The sequence below is a fragment of the Rhinoderma darwinii genome, chromosome 4, assembly GCF_050947455.1.
Source record: "Rhinoderma darwinii isolate aRhiDar2 chromosome 4, aRhiDar2.hap1, whole genome shotgun sequence".
In the NCBI taxonomy this organism is placed as follows: Eukaryota; Metazoa; Chordata; class Amphibia; order Anura; family Rhinodermatidae; genus Rhinoderma; species Rhinoderma darwinii.
This window is the reverse complement of record NC_134690.1, coordinates 364,898,131-364,913,867: the sequence shown is the minus strand read 5'-3', so window position 1 is coordinate 364,913,867 and position 15,737 is coordinate 364,898,131. Positions and strand designations below refer to the sequence as shown.

The 15,737-nt window shown below is 43.9% G+C and overlaps 1 protein-coding gene across 2 annotated transcripts in view; it reads right to left on the bottom strand.

Moving 5' to 3' along the window:
* The window catches only part of ANKEF1 (ankyrin repeat and EF-hand domain containing 1), a 55,331-nt gene that overhangs the window by 15,511 nt on the left and 24,083 nt on the right, over window positions 1-15,737 (bottom strand). For both annotated transcript variants that reach the window (XR_012883249.1, XM_075863072.1), the window contains exons 6-7: window positions 6,933-7,755; window positions 1,856-2,082 (exon numbers count right to left, since the gene is read on the bottom strand). Coding sequence is in view for 1 of the 2 variants with exons in the window: in XM_075863072.1 (XP_075719187.1) it covers window positions 1,856-2,082; window positions 6,933-7,755 (1,050 nt within the window). In the remaining variant the exon portion in view is untranslated. The remainder of the gene's footprint in view (window positions 1-1,855; window positions 2,083-6,932; window positions 7,756-15,737) is intronic.

Below are 15,737 nucleotides of genomic sequence, written 5' to 3'. Positions count from 1 at the left end.
GATTTTCGCGCAGCCGCCATCATAGAGATGAGGCTAGTCGACACCCGTCACTGTCCAAGGTGCTGAAAGAGCTAACTGATCGGCAATAACTCTTTCAGCACCCTCGACAGTGAATGCCGAACACAATATACAGCAACCTGTTAAAAAAAAAAGAAAAAGTTCGTACTTACCGAGAACTTCCCGGCCGTTGCCTTGGTGACGTGTCCTTGGTGACGCGTCCTTGGTGACGCGCCTCTCTTGACATCGGGCCCCACCTCCCTCGATGACGCGGCAGTCCATGTGACCGCTGCAGCCTGTGCTTGGCCTGTGATTGGCTGGAGCTGTCACTTGGACTGAATTGTCATCCCGGGAGGTCAGACTGGAGGAAGAAGCCGGGAGTTATCGGTAAGTGAGAACTTCGTTTTTTTTTACAGGTTCATGTTTATTGGGATCGGTAGTCACTGTCCATGGTGCTGAAACAGTTTAACTCTTTCAGCACCCTGGACAGTGACTATCTCCTGACGTTGCGTACCGGAAATTTTTTTGCCGGGTTCGGCCAAAACGAGTTCGGCCGAACCCGGTGAAGCTCGGTTCGATTGTCCGGGTTCGCTCATCTCAAAGACACTCCATTTGGATGTTTGGAAACAGAAAAGCACGTGGTGCTTTTCTGTTTACATTCATCCTTTTGACAGCTGGTGCGCTGTTTCAGTCGGTTCGCACGGAAGTGCTTCCGTGCGACCTGCGTGGTTTTCACGCACCCATTGACTTCAATGGGTGCGTGATGTGCAAAATACGCGGAGATATTAAACCTGTCGCGTTTTTTGCGCAGCAGACAAACGCTGCGCAAAAAACACGGACTGTCTGTACTGCCCCATAGACTTGTATTGGTCTTTGCGTGGCGCGTGAAAGCCACGCGGCCCGCACGGACCGAATACACGTTCGTGTGAATCCCCCCTTACTTGGGTCTGCTATGCAGGAGCTCTGCTGCCCCAATGGTAAACTGGTCCTTTATATAGGCACAACAGTGCTCCCATCCTGCAATAATTCTTGCTGTACGTTCACACGAGCCATTTTGATGCAGTTTTGAAGCCATAACCAGGAGTTGATAAAAAAAAAAAGAGAAGTCGAATCTCTCCTATATAATTCTGCTCCCTTTATGATTCACACTGCGCATTAGCTTAACAAACTGCATCAAAATGCCACGTTAGGGTGTGCCCACATGTGGCATACTTGCATTGTATTTCAGCAGAGTTTACACGAGCGTGTGTGTTTTGCGCACGCAAAAAACGTGGCGTTTTGCGTGCGCAAAAGGCACTTACCAGCTTCGTGTGTCAGCCCTGTATGATTTTCGCGCAGCCGCCATCATAATGACACTCCGTTTGGATGTTTGTAAACAGAAAAGCACGTGGTGCTTTTCTGTTTACATTCAGAGTTTGACAGCTGTTGCGCGAATCACGCTGTTCGTACGGAAGTGCTTCCGTGCGGCATGCATGGTTTTCACGCACCCATTGACTTCAATGGGTGTGTGATGCGCGAACAGCGCACAAAGATAGGACATGTCGTGAATTTTTTTCAGCGCACTCACGCTGAGCAAAACTCACGGACTGTCTGCATGCCCCCATAGATTAATATAGGTGCGTACAACACACGTGAAAAGCACGCGCGTCGCACGCACGTATATCATGCTCGTCTAAACGAGGCCTAAACATACGCTGCAGAAACCTATGGGGAAAATATTCCGCAACTCAAGAACTAGAGAAATCTGTCAAAAGTGCTGAATATTTTTTCTCATAGGCATATATTGTCGTTTCCACAGCGTAAATACAATGCAAGTACACCACGTGTGACTGTACCTAAACCACCCTTCACTATTTACCTTTCTTGTTCACAATCTGCACCTTTGCACCTGAATTCATTAACATCTGAACACAGTCCAAGCTTGCACTTTCTACTGCTCTCATGAGTGGCGTGGATCCATTTACGGCAACGGCATCTATCTTGGCTCCATATTTTAGCAGCAGTTCAGCAATGTCACTCTGGCCAGCATGGCAGGCATGATGAAGAGGGGTCCACATGAAATTATCACTTACATTGACGTCAGCTCTATGGACAAAAAAAATATATAGGCATTTGATTTCAAACTCACAAAAGTTAAACTGTCCCTCTAATTCCAATCTCCCACCTCATCTGAAATCGGGTGTTAAGAGACGCTAGTGCACGCTTGGCGGTACAGTTACGTTGGCAACTGTACAACGCCCGGATATCATTGTGCATGGGTCCTATTCTTATTTTGTGGACCCATGCACAATAATCTTTGGCCGAGTTCACATGTTGCATAAATACTGCAGTTTTTCTGCAACGTATTAAGTGGATGAAATTTCAACATATCAGGTCTGCAGGAGGGTAAGTATGTGTTGTTGCTTTTTAACGTGCAGTTTCACGCAGCGGACATTCGGGGCAAAATTCTGCACCACAATTTGGTGCGGTTTTTCGGCTGGAATTTCCTGCGGCCGCCAGGGCGGATACACTGTATACCTTTACGCAGTGTATCTGCCCTGTTTGAACGTAGCCTTTGAGCGTTGAACGATTGCTTGGGCAACTGTACCACCCTGTATACACTAGCGTCTCTCCCCACCCATTGTGAGATCTGGCGGGATATTGGAATTGGAGGAAAACTTTAAGTTCCAAAAACATTGAGAAAAGAGCTACATATCTCATGGTCTCTGTTCCTTTAAAGGGGTATCAAAGTTTCAGCAAATAAATCTTCCCTCACGGCCCTTAGCAGCCTGCGGGCTAATAGGACAGATGGAAATTTTAATTGACTCCTGAACACTATATAAGGTATCCAAAACTCCACCCCCTTTCTGTTTTTAGTATTTTTTTTTCGTCTAGTGCTAGGACAGGACAATGAGCAGACTGACTATAAGGGGAGATTCACACGAACGTTGCGTTTTTGCGCGCGCAAACAACGCAGCGTTTTGCGAGCGCAAAAACCATTTGACAGCTGCGTGTGTCATGCGTGTCTGATGCGCGGCTGCGTGATTTTCGCGCAGCCGGCATCATAGAGATGAGGCTTGTCAACGCCCGTCACTGTCCAAGGTGCTGAAAGAGCTAAATCTTTCAGCACCCTCGACAGTGAATGCCGAACACAACAGCGAAAAACCTGTACAAAAAAAAGATAAAGTTCCTACTTACCGAGAACTTCCCGGCCGTTGCCTTGGTGACGCGTCCTTGGTGACGCGTCCTTGGTGACGCGCCTCTCTTGACATCGGGCCCCACCTCCCTGGATGACGCAGCAGTCCAAGTGACCGCTGCAGCCTGTGATTGGCTGCAGCCTGTGCTTGGCCTGTGATTGGCTGGAGCTGTCACTTGAACTGAAGTGTCATCCCGGGAGGTCGGACTGCAGGAAGGAGACAGGAGTAATCGGTAAGTTAGAACTTCGGGTTTTTTTTACAGGTTAATGTATTTTGGGATCGCAAGTCACTGTCCATGGTGCTGAAACAGTTTAACTCTTTCAGCACCATGGACAGTGACTATCTCCTGACTCCGTTTGGATGTTCGGAAACAGAAAAGCACGTGGTGCTTTTCGGTTTTCATTCATCCTTTTCACTGCTGTTGCGCGAATCACGCTCGTCCCACGGAAGTGCTTCCGTGTGGTGCGCGTGATTTTCACGCACCCATTGACTTCAATGGGTGCGTGATGCGCGAAATACGCAGAGTTATTGAACCTGTCGCGCATTTTGCGCAGCAGACAAACGCTGCGCAAAAAGCACGGACTGTCTGTACTGCCCCATAGACTTGTATTGGTCCATGCGTGCCGCGTGAAAACCACGCGGCCCGCACGGACCGAATACACGCTCGTGTGAATCCCCCCTAATATATATATTTTTTGTGTAGTGCTATTACAGGACAATGAGCAGACTTAGGCATGATTTACACGAGCGTGTGCGTTTTGCGCACGCAAAAAACGCTGCATTTTGCGTTCACAAAAGGTACTTAACAGCTCCGTGTGTCATCAGTGTATTATGCGCGGCTGTGAGATTTTCGCGCAGCCGCCATCATAATGACACTCCGTTTGGATGTTTGTAAACAGAAAAGCACGTGGTGCTTTTCTGTTTACATTCAGAGTTTGACAGCTGTTGCGCGAATCACGCAGTTCGCACGGAAGTGCTTCCGTGCGGCATGCGTGGTTTTCACGCACCCATTGACTTCAATGGGTGCGTGATGCTCGAACAGCGCACAAAGATAAGACATGTCGTGAGTTTTTTTCAGCGGACTCACACTGAGCAAAACTCACGGACTGTCTGCACTGCCCCATAGAGTAATATAGGTGCGTACGACACGCCTGAAAAGCACGCGCGTCGCACGCACGTATATCATGCTCGTGTAAACGAGGCCTAACTATAATATTTTTTTTCTGTTGCAGGTATTTGCTTTATTCTAGATTCCATGGATGACTCCGGATTATCGACCTGCCATAATCTTCTTTATTATGCCTCCTGCACATGGCCATAGCTGTGTGCACGGTCTGTGATTACGGCATGGACGGGCCACGGAGTGTCATCCGCAGGGCGTCCGCAATCGTGGAACGTGCACACACAAGATGTTAATTCATTTCAATGAGCCCGGACCGCAATTGCGGACCGTATAATGACATATCCTATTTTTTTTGCACTTTGGGCAATGCACGGTCTGTGGAAAAACGGTCGAGTGCATTGGCCCATAGGTTAACAATTGCGGTTCCGTAAAAAAACCATATACAATCACAAGGCTGCAGGCAACGGAACTTTGAAGAGACCCTTAACACCTTTTCATCGCGGTAAGGGAGGCTCTCTCTAACGACTAAGAGACGGCAGTCGCTATTGACCACGGCATCTAAGTGGTTAAACAGCCGGTATCAGAGTTATCTCCGATTCCGGCGGTTGCAATGACCGGTCGGCTGTAATACACAGCCGACGCCAACTGATGTACAGTTACGTCAAATGACAGGAAGGGGTTAATATTCCGTGTAATTTATAGTAGGGGATACATTATTTCTTATATTACACAACTAATCTGCTGTAAAACCTTTTTTTGAAGAACAAGGGGGAGATTCCTGTCCACCATTGATTTTATATGAAATCTCCCAAAAAGAAGCTCTGCAGCATCTGAGTTATGCATTATGTCGTTTCTGTAACACGGGACTGCAGCTGCTGAAGAACCACCTTTTTTAAAGAAATAGGGAGCGCTATGTGTCAGTCAATCAATGGTTGGCACAGGAGAGGGAACTTTTTTACAAAAGAGGCCTATTTATGCGGAAAGATAAGCAGCGCCTAGGTAACGCCACTCATAAGATTGTTATGTGCACACAAATATCATTTACAGGCATGTCAATGGAAAATGTATATTACGTATATTGTAATAATAAATAGTTCTATGTGATTAGTTACACAAATTAAATAAAAAATAGTTTTGGACTTAGAATATAATTCTTTGCATAGAGCAAAACATACACATACTGTTCTACCTGTCTAGGATCTGCTCTTTTCTGCACAATGACCATCACCTATGTATAGTGTTTACTATAAGGGTATGTTCACACAGAAAACAAAAAACGGCTGTAAAATAAGGAGCTGTTTTCAAGGGAAAACAGCCTCTGATTTTCAGCCGTTTTTTATGCATCAGGCGTTTTTTTATGTATTTTTACAGACGTTTTTGGGGCTGTTTTTCTATTGAGACAATGAAAAACAGCTCCAAAAATACTGCAATTTTTTTTTTACGGGGTGTTTTGTTAAGTGCCGTTTTTACAAACAGCCGCGTAAAAAAAACGCCCCGTGGGAACGAAATGCCGTTTTTCAATGGGAAGATGTTTGGAGGCATTCGGTCTCCGTATTTTTAGCTGTTTTTCGGGGGGGGTTTCCGGCCCGAAAAACGGCTGAAAATAAGCCGTGTGAACATACCCTTAAGATAGGGCCTCCGGGAGTCTTGGATAAAGTCTCAGGGAAGTGAGGTGAGAAGAATTGCTTAGTAGTCTGTCCACACTGCAGCTACTGAGGAGGTCCTGGTTCTGCAGGTGAATAATGCTCCTTGTTGTTTCTGTATCAGAAACAGCACAGCAGAACTAACAAAACTCTGCATCCTTTGCTGGTATCATATATAAATAGAAAATATTATTTTACAATATGTCACATTCATGCCGTTGCCTAATACTTACATACTTTTACCTACACAGTACAGTATACAATAAACATACATATTCTATGTTATATATAATAATAATAATAATAATAATAATAATAATAATAATAATAATAATTCTAAGGTAAAATATTCAAGAAAGTTAATTATCCAAAAACTGAAAACATTTTCCAATCTGGCTTATTTTGATCACGAAATATGTCTATAAATCCTTTCATTTAGTCTTCAATGTTACAAGAGCAGGTTTGGGAGTAGAGGTGAGCAGGAGCTTTGCAGCTGGTCTGTAGATTTGTGCCCGACTGAGCTGTAGAATATGTTGCACATTGTATTTTGATCTCCTGTATTTTCTGCTAGATCGCTATACAGTTAAAAAGTCTTAATTTCATTTTTTCCATAGACAGTGCCACTCTTGTTCATGGGCTGTGTCTGGTATTGCAATTGATCTCAATTCAAGTAAATGGGGCTATGCTGCAATACCAGACATAGTCCGTTGGAAGGAGCGGCTACTGTTTCTGGGAAAAAAGCTAATATTTTCTTCTGGACAACCCCTTTATATAACGTATACTCCTAATCAACCTCAAGCTAGGCCGTTTTGTTTGTTACAATGACCCTTATATAGCTGAGAGATAAGCATGGTTTAAATTGGTGTGTTTTCCTGTGCAAACTAGCAGATAGGATTTATGAACAGGACATCTTACTTTAGAATTCTTTTCTCATGGACTGCAAAATTTAATCTAACGCTAATTTTCAATAGATTAAAAGAACAGAAATCCTACCCTTTCTCTAGAAGGAATTGAACAGCCTCCATGTTCCCATAAGCACATGCAGATATGAGGGGCGTTTTATAAAAGATATCTTTTACATCCACGGATATGCCCTCTTCGAAGGCTCTGTTCAGGGACTCAAGGTCACCAGCTTTGGTGGCAAAGTTTATATGAGTATACACTTTCTCCTGGTCATCCACATACCAGCCGGTATCATCTGTCAGTGGGTTTAGAGGTGGGTGGTCACAATCAAATCGGTTGACATCAGTAACATTGTGGCAAGCTTTAATCATAAAGTTGGGTGGTCCACCATCTTCCCTGCGTGAGATTAGGTGACTTGGCATTGTACATATTGGCATTGGTAGTGTTCGCTTTCCCTTTTTACCTTTCTTCCCTTTCTTTCCTTTTTTCTTTTTTGGTCCATAGGAGGATATTAAAAATGCTTTTTGTAGGTACTTCGACCCTTTCAAAAACTCCTCAGGACTGATGCTCCCACCTCTACCTTTTTCATGAAGATGAACAATACTCTCCATTTCTTCAATGGTCACTGGAGCTCCTTTCTCCGTAAGGATTGCAACAAAATCTGCCCTGGCAACAGTTCCTTCTCCCTTATCCATCAATGCAAAAGATTCTCGAAGGGCCAACTGGTGCTCAAATGACCAGTCATGTAATGTAATCGCCCATGGTGGGTTGGGATTTTTTACACTTGGCTTGGAGTATTTTTTGAATAGACGCATTGCTTTTCCTAGTTCCTTCATTGCAGCTTTGAATCCACCTTCTTTGGCAATGGCTTTAGGTGTCAGGGTTTTTATATTTTTCCACGTAGGATCACAACCTGTATATAAAAAAAAAACTATTACCGATTTATGTGTAAAGTTCCAATAACAAATGCCATCAATAAGACAGTTGTTAATCAACATAAACTTTGCCTCTCAAAGTTTTTTTATTATACAACTAATGAACTGCAGCGTAACCTCTTCATGAATTGAATACAGTGTCAGGGTGTGTTCACACAAGCTATTTTCAGACGTAAACGTCCTAAGAAACGGCTGAAAAATCGGAAGCAGAACGCCTACATCTGCCCATTGATTTCAAAGGGAAATTCGGTGTCCTCTTCCGACGGGGCGTTTTTTTACCCCTCGTTTTTAAAAAACGGCGTGTAAAAAGATGCCCTGTAAAAAGAAGTGCATGTCGCTTCTTGAGACGTTTTTGGAGCCATTTTTCATTGACTCAATAGAAAAACAGCTCCAAAAACCCGTGAAAAATGCAGCGGAAAACGCTAGTTTGATTAAAAAACGGCAGAAAATCAAGAGCTGTTTTCTCTTGAAAACAGTTCTGTATTTTCAGCCGTATTTTGTTAAGCATGTGCACATACCCTCAATGGTAACACCTATTCAGAACCTTCACAAATGGAATACAATTGGAAGCGCCTATTCAGGACATCCAGTATATGGTTCACTTCCCGCAATATGGTCCAATTTCAGCAAACTGAGGTCAAAAGCACAAGAAGTTGTAAACACAGTGTAGGTCTATTTGCCTGTAAATATATCTACTGTATGGGCAAAAAAAGCCATATGGCAAATTGTAACTTCTTCTGTGTGCTGCTTCCATTTCCTAATATTAGACAAACAGAAGTGTGGTCACTATTGTTTGTTTGTACTCCTCCGCTTAAAGGCTATGTCCTTTTTGCAACCATTTTTTTTATTGTGCAAATGCATCTAAAATGTAAGCAACTTTGCAGATAGTCTTGGTTAAAAATTAAACTTGTATGCAACTCATATGCAGATCGATGTGTATCCATGGTTACAGACTACAAGCAGACCAAGTAGTCTGATCTTGCAGCTATGCTCTTATTACTTCGCTCCTTCTGCCCCAGAACAGGGGAGAGGAGTAAGGGTATGTTCACACGGCTTATTTACGGACGTAATTCGGACAGTTTTACGCCTCGAATTACGTCCGAAAATGCGGCTCGATAGCGTTGGCAAACATCTGCCCATTCATTAGAATGGGTCTTACGATGTTCTGTGCACACGCTCATTTGTTTTACGCCCCGCTGTCAAAAGGCAGGGCGTAAAAAATACGCCCGCGTCAAAGAAGTGCCTGTCAATTCTTCAGACGTAAATGGAGCAGTTTTCCATGGACTCCATGGAAAAGCAGCTCCATTTAACGTCCGTAATGGACGCTGCAAAAAGCGCCTCAACATGCCATTACGGCTGAAATTATGGTGCTGTTTTCTCCTGAAAACAGCCCCGTAATTTCAGCCGTTACGGACGCTGCCGTGTGAACATACCCTTACACATAACTGCGGGATCAGACTAGTTTGTTTGTAGTGTTGTAACCACAGAGACACATAGTTGTTCATAGGAGCTGTAGGCACAAAATGGTTGGATATTTTTAATCAAGACTATTTGCATATTTACTGAATCAGTATAAAGTTTGTTGTAATAATGTCGATATCCTTTAATTTACACCATAATTCCCTAGTGAAGATATTGGTTAGTGAAGGGATAGAAGCTAGTACCAGCAAAAGGCGGGGGAGTACATGGATGTTACTTGCATAAGGCCTCCTTCACACACACTTTTTTTTTCTACAATTTTTTTTTTTGCTTGTAAAAAAACGCCATGAACTTCAAGTGTTTTTCATTGCGTTTTTTTACAGGTGTTTTTGGTTGTGTTTTTTTCTATTCATTACATTCCTAACTTGTTTTTCTGGCGTTTTTAAGTCCTATAAAGAAGCCTTTCTAAAAAAAAAAAAAGCTAGAAAATCGCCCATACCTAGAGCATGCTGCGTTTAGCAAAAAAATCCACACCAAAAAAGCATTGTTTGTATTGTGTGTTATATTTCAATATAAAGTTACAGCTAATATCTGGCGGCAGCATTTTTTGCCAAAAAATAAATGCCAGGAAAAACGCCCAAAAAAACACCCTGAGACCGATTTCACACAGGCGTATTCGGTCCGTAAAAAAAAGTCCGTATGACAGCAAAATATTTTCCCGGACCGCACACATTTCAGGGAGTCGGGCTCCTAGCATCATAGTCAGGGGCGTAGCTAAAGGCTCATGGGCCCCGATGCAAAAATTCTTACTGGGCCCCCCCCCCCCCCGCAAACTTCTCATGGCCGACGGTCCGCAGCTTTCAGCTGCATCGCTGGGTCTCCTAAGTGACCCAACAATGCAGCACTAGCAGTTGGGGGCGTCACTAAGGCTGGGTTCACACACCCTATTTACGGACGTAATTCGGGCGTTTTAGCATTGAATTACGTCCGAAAATGCGGCTCAAAAGCGTTGGCAAACATCTGCCCATTCATTTGAATGGGTCTTACGATGTTCTGTGCCGACGGTCATTTTTTTTTTACGTAAAAAAGATGCCCGCGTCAAAGAAGTGCCTGTCACTTCTTCAGACGTAAATGGAGCCGTTTTCCATGGACTCCATAGAAAAACAGCTCCAATTACGTCCGTAATGGACGCAGCGAAAGACGCCTGCACATGCCATTGCGGCTGAAATTACGGTGCCGTTTTCTCCTGAAAACAGCACCGTAATTTCAGCCGTAACAGACGCTGCCGTGTGAACATACCCATAGGGCTTAAAATGTCAGGGGAAATAGCCCCAATACATATGCGTCCACCCAAAAAAAATGTGTGTATAGGAGACAGCATAGCATATCTATAGCACTACGACCCTATAAACTATGGATAGGATTAGATACAGTGGCTCAGCAGACAGTATCACACATGATAGGATTAGATACAGCGGATCAGCAGACAGTATCACACATGATAGGATTAGATACAGTGGCTGAGCAGACAGTATCACACATGATAGGATTAGATACAGTGGCTCAGCAGACAGTATCACACATGATAGGATTAGATACAGTGGCTCAGCAGACAGTATCACACATGATAGGATTAGATACAGTGGCTCAGCAGACAGTATCACACATGATAGGATTAGATACAGTGGCTGAGCAGACAGTATCACACATGATAGGATTAGATACAGTGGCTCAGCAGACAGTACCACACATGATAGGATTAGATACAATGACTCAGCAGACAGTATCACACATGATAGGATTAGATACAGCGGCTCAGCAGACAGTATCACACATGATAGGATTAGATACAGTGGCTCAGCAGACAGTACCACATATGATAGGATTAGATACAGTGGCTCAGCAGACAGTACCACACATGATTGGATTAGATACAGTGGCTCAGAAGGTAGTATCACACATGATAGGATTAGATACAGTGGCTCAGCAGACATTATCACACATGATCGGATTAGATATAGGGCCCAGCAGACAGTATCACACAAGATACAATTAGATAAAGTGGCCCAGCAGACAGTATCACACATGACTGGATTAGATACACAGCTCAGCAGACAGTATCACACATGATTGGATTAGATACAGGGCCCAGCTCGCTGACATTGCGTCTCCAGCGCTGGACCCAGGATAGGTAAGAATAATAATTTTGCTTCTTTGTGTTACTGATTATTTTTGTGTGTTTGTGTTTTTTTACAGGTTCGGTTGCTGGACTTCGGATTCGAGGACTTCAATGAAGGCGTTTTTTTTATTCTCAATAAAATGGTTAATGAGGGTTGTGTTTTTTTATTTCAATAAAACATTTTTTCTATGTGCTTGTATCTTTTTAAACTTTATTATCACCGCCTTAGTAATGGCCGCTGGCTGATTGACAACCTCCATTACTAAGGCGGGGCTTAATGTTAGCCGATGCAGAGGCTACACTAACCCCCATTATTACCCCGGTACCCACCACCACCAGGAGTACTGGGAAGAGCCGGGTACGAACCAGTACCTGACCATCTGTAGTGATGGTCGGCCACTGGGGTGGTGGCAGGCTGGTATTATCAGCAGGGGAAAGGCCAAAAACAGTGGCCCTTCCTACCCTGGTAATGCTAGGCTGCTGCTGCTTTATTGTATCTGGCTGGTTATGAAAAATGGGGGGGACCCCACATCGTTCTTTCCAATTATTTATTTTTTATTTATTTTTTAAATGACGTGGGGTCCCCCCCATTTTTCATAACCAGCCAGATACAATAAAGCAGCAGCAGCCTAGCATTACCAGGGTAGGAAGGGCCACTTTTTTTGGCCTTTCCCCTCCTGATAATACCAGCCTGCGGCCGCCCCAGTGCCCGACCACCACTACAGATGGTCAGGTACTGGATCGTACCCGGCTCTTCCCAGCACCCCTGGTGGCGGTGGGTACCGGGGTAATAAAGGGGGTTAGTGTTCGCCTCTGCACCGGCTAGCACTAAGCCCCGCCTTAGCAATGGACGTCGTCAATCAGCCGGCGGCCATTACTAAGGCGGTGGTAATATAGTTTAAAAAAAAACACAAAGACATAGAAAAAATATTTTATAGAAATAAAATAAAAAACCCACACAACCCTCATTAACCATTTTATTGATAATAAAAAAAAAAGCCGTCGTCCGAAGTAGTCCTGGAATCCGACGTAGTCCAACGACCGAACCTCTAAGAAAACACACAAAAAACGATTAGTAACATGTGTTAGGCTTAGATACAGGGACCATGTGTGATACTGTCTGTGGGACCCTGTATCTAAGCCTACCACAACGTAAGCTTAGATACAGGGTCCAGCAGACAGTAATCTTATACAGTATAAGATTACTGTGTGCTGGGGCCCTGTATCTAAACCTACAGTGTGGTAGGCTTATATACAGGGCCCATCAGACAGGATCACACATGGGCCATGTATCTAAGCCTACCATGTGATTGGCTTATATACAGGGCCCATCAGACAGGATCACACATGGGCCATGTATCTAAGCCTACCATGTGATTGGCTTAGATACAGGGCCCAGCAGACAGGATCACGCATGGGCCACGTATCTAAGCCTACCATGTGATTGGCTTAGATACAGGGCCCAGCAGACAGGATCACACATGGGCCATGTATCTAAGCCTACCATGTGATTGGCTTAGATACAGGGCCCAGCAGACAGGATCACGCACGGGCCATGTATCTAAGCCTACCATGTGATTGGCTTAGATACAGGGCCCAGCAGACAGGATCACACATGGGCCATGTATCTAAGCCTACCATGTGATTGGCTTAGATTCAGGGCCCAGCAGACAGGATCACACAATCTGTGATCCTGTCTCATGGGCCCCCTAAGCCTGCTACATCGTAGGCTTAGGGGTTGTGCAGTCCCTAAACATTGATGGCCTATCCTCAGGATAGGCCATCAATAGCTGATGTGTCTCCCGGGACCCGCCAATCAGCTGTTTTGAAGGGGCCGCAGCACTCGTACGAGAGCTGCTTCCCCTTCATTTCACTACTCGCTCACACTGTGAATCGCCGACACGGATTCACAGTGTGACCGGAATGAAGGGGAGCAGCTCTCGTACGAGTGCTGCGGCCCCTTCAAAACAGCTGATTGGCGGGTCCCGGGAGTCGGACCCCGCCAGTCAGGGCTAACCTTACCTTCCTCTTCGGCCGCGGCGGGAGTTCTGTAGTCTCGATGCTGTGCGCGGCGCATAGCGCTGTGACGTCATGCGCTGCGCACAGCGCTTGACGTCAGGACCTCCGCTGCGATCCGGAACCAGTAAGGTAAGTAAAGTATGTTACTATAGTAACAGGGGCCCGCGGCCCGAGTTACTATAGTAACTTTTTATTGATGTGGTGCGGGGGGCCGTGGGCCCCCCTGGCTTCGGGGCCCGGTCGCAATTGCGACCGCTGCGACCCCTATAGCTACGCCAGTGATCATAGTTATCTATGATGCTAGGAGTTCCCGCCTCCCCATGGGAATACTATCTTGTACTGTAATCATGTTTTCAGTACGTGTCAGTATTCCACGAGGAGACAGGGACTCCTAACATCATAAATAATTGTGCTGGAAGCCTGGCTCCCTGAACTGTGTTCGGTCTGGAAAATACTGAGGACAAACGGACTGTATTTTACGGACCGTATATACCCGTGTGAAACCGGCCTTATAGAGATAAGTGTATTAGGGTATTTACACGCAGTGGATTTGTTTAATCTCAATGTCGTTTGCACAAATCCATGCACATGCTGCAGAATTATCCCAATTCAAAGGTATGGAATTAATTTTTCAGTACAAATCTGAAGCAGAACGTCTACAAACATCTGTCCATTGATTTCAAAGGGAAATTTGGCGTTCTGTTCCGACGGGGCATTTTTTTACACCTCATTTTTGAAAAACAGCGCGTAAAAAGACGCCCCGTAAAAAGAAGTGCATGTCACTTCTTGAGCCGTTTTTGGAGCCGTTTTTCATTGACTCAATGGAAAAACAGCTCCAAAAACGGCTGTAAAAAAACGCTGCAAAAAACGTTGCTTAAAAAACGGCTGAAAATCCGAGGTTGTTTTCCCTTGAAAACAGCTCCGTATTTTCAGCCGTTTTTTGTTAAGCGTGTGAACATAGCCTAATTCAGCATAAAATGTGGCTTTGTCCAGCATCAGCATATTGAGTCCAATTTTGCTTCAAGGAACAGAGTCCTATTTATAGTAAGTATGTGCACACACGCTATTTACGTCCGTAATTGACGGACGTATTTCGGCCGCAAGTAGTGGACCGAACACAGTGCAGGGAGCCGGGCTCCTAGCATCATACTTATGTACGATGCTAGGAGTCCCTGCCTCTCTGTGGAACTGCTGTCCCGTACTGAAAACATGATTACAGTACGGGACAGTTGTCCTGCAGAGAGGCAGGGACTCCTAGCATCGTACATAACTATGATGCTAGGAGCCCGGCTCCCTGCACTGTGTTCGGTCCGGGACTTGCGGCCGAAATACGTCCGTCAATTACGGACGTAATTAGTGTGTGTGCACATACCCTAAGTGTGACTAAATGGTATAATATGCTACTAATGAATAAATAATATGTATGTATAAATATTTCAGTTAACACATCAGCATTAATCCAATTTAGTCATCATATCTCCTATGTATTAAGTATGGAATGATTAACTAGGAAAGTTTTCTAATATTTTATATATTTTAAAAATGTTTTGATTATTTAACATTTTTAGTGTTAGCATGTTACGTACATCAAAATGACAATTTTGGCAGGATTTTTCGGGACATGGTTATGTTATACATTAAATGTAGTAAATATAATTACATCTATTTAAACAAGAGAAACATTAATTATTTTTTCTTTTGTCCAAACAAAAGTGAAATTTAGTGGTCATTTAATTCTCCTTTCCGAGGCCTGCACTTTAGTAAATTGGGTACTAAATATGATCAGTGGGATTTATGATAGCAATTCTGTAGAAAATCTTCTTCGGTAAACAAAACAATTTCGTTTATATCACGATCTCATGCACAGATGGGACAGTTATAAGATGGGATTCTTTAACCCACTGTTTACATGTGTCTAAGATTCTAAACATATATAATAACCTTAGGCCTCCATCACGCAGGGTTTATTTAGCGTTTGTAAACCCTTGTAATAAAAAAACCCACCTGCAGTATAAAGAATTATTTATTGGCGTTTTGTACAATTAAATGCTATGTGTAAAACCGTCAGTGAGGTGGTTTAACACATAGCGGTTTACGCCATTTTCTGGCATATTTTCCTGCGTTTGGCATGCTTATTTGTTTGTGACATTTTTCTGCTCTTTTGGTGAGTTTTTTTAGGTTAGTGATGTTTTTTTTCAACACAACATGCTCTGGGTATGGCGTTTTTTCTTTTGTTTTTCCCATAGGCTTCACCATAGGGCTTTCAATACTACAGAAAAAAGAATATTACAAATATAATGAATAGAAAAAACGCCACCAAACCTATTTTTTGGGAGTCGATAG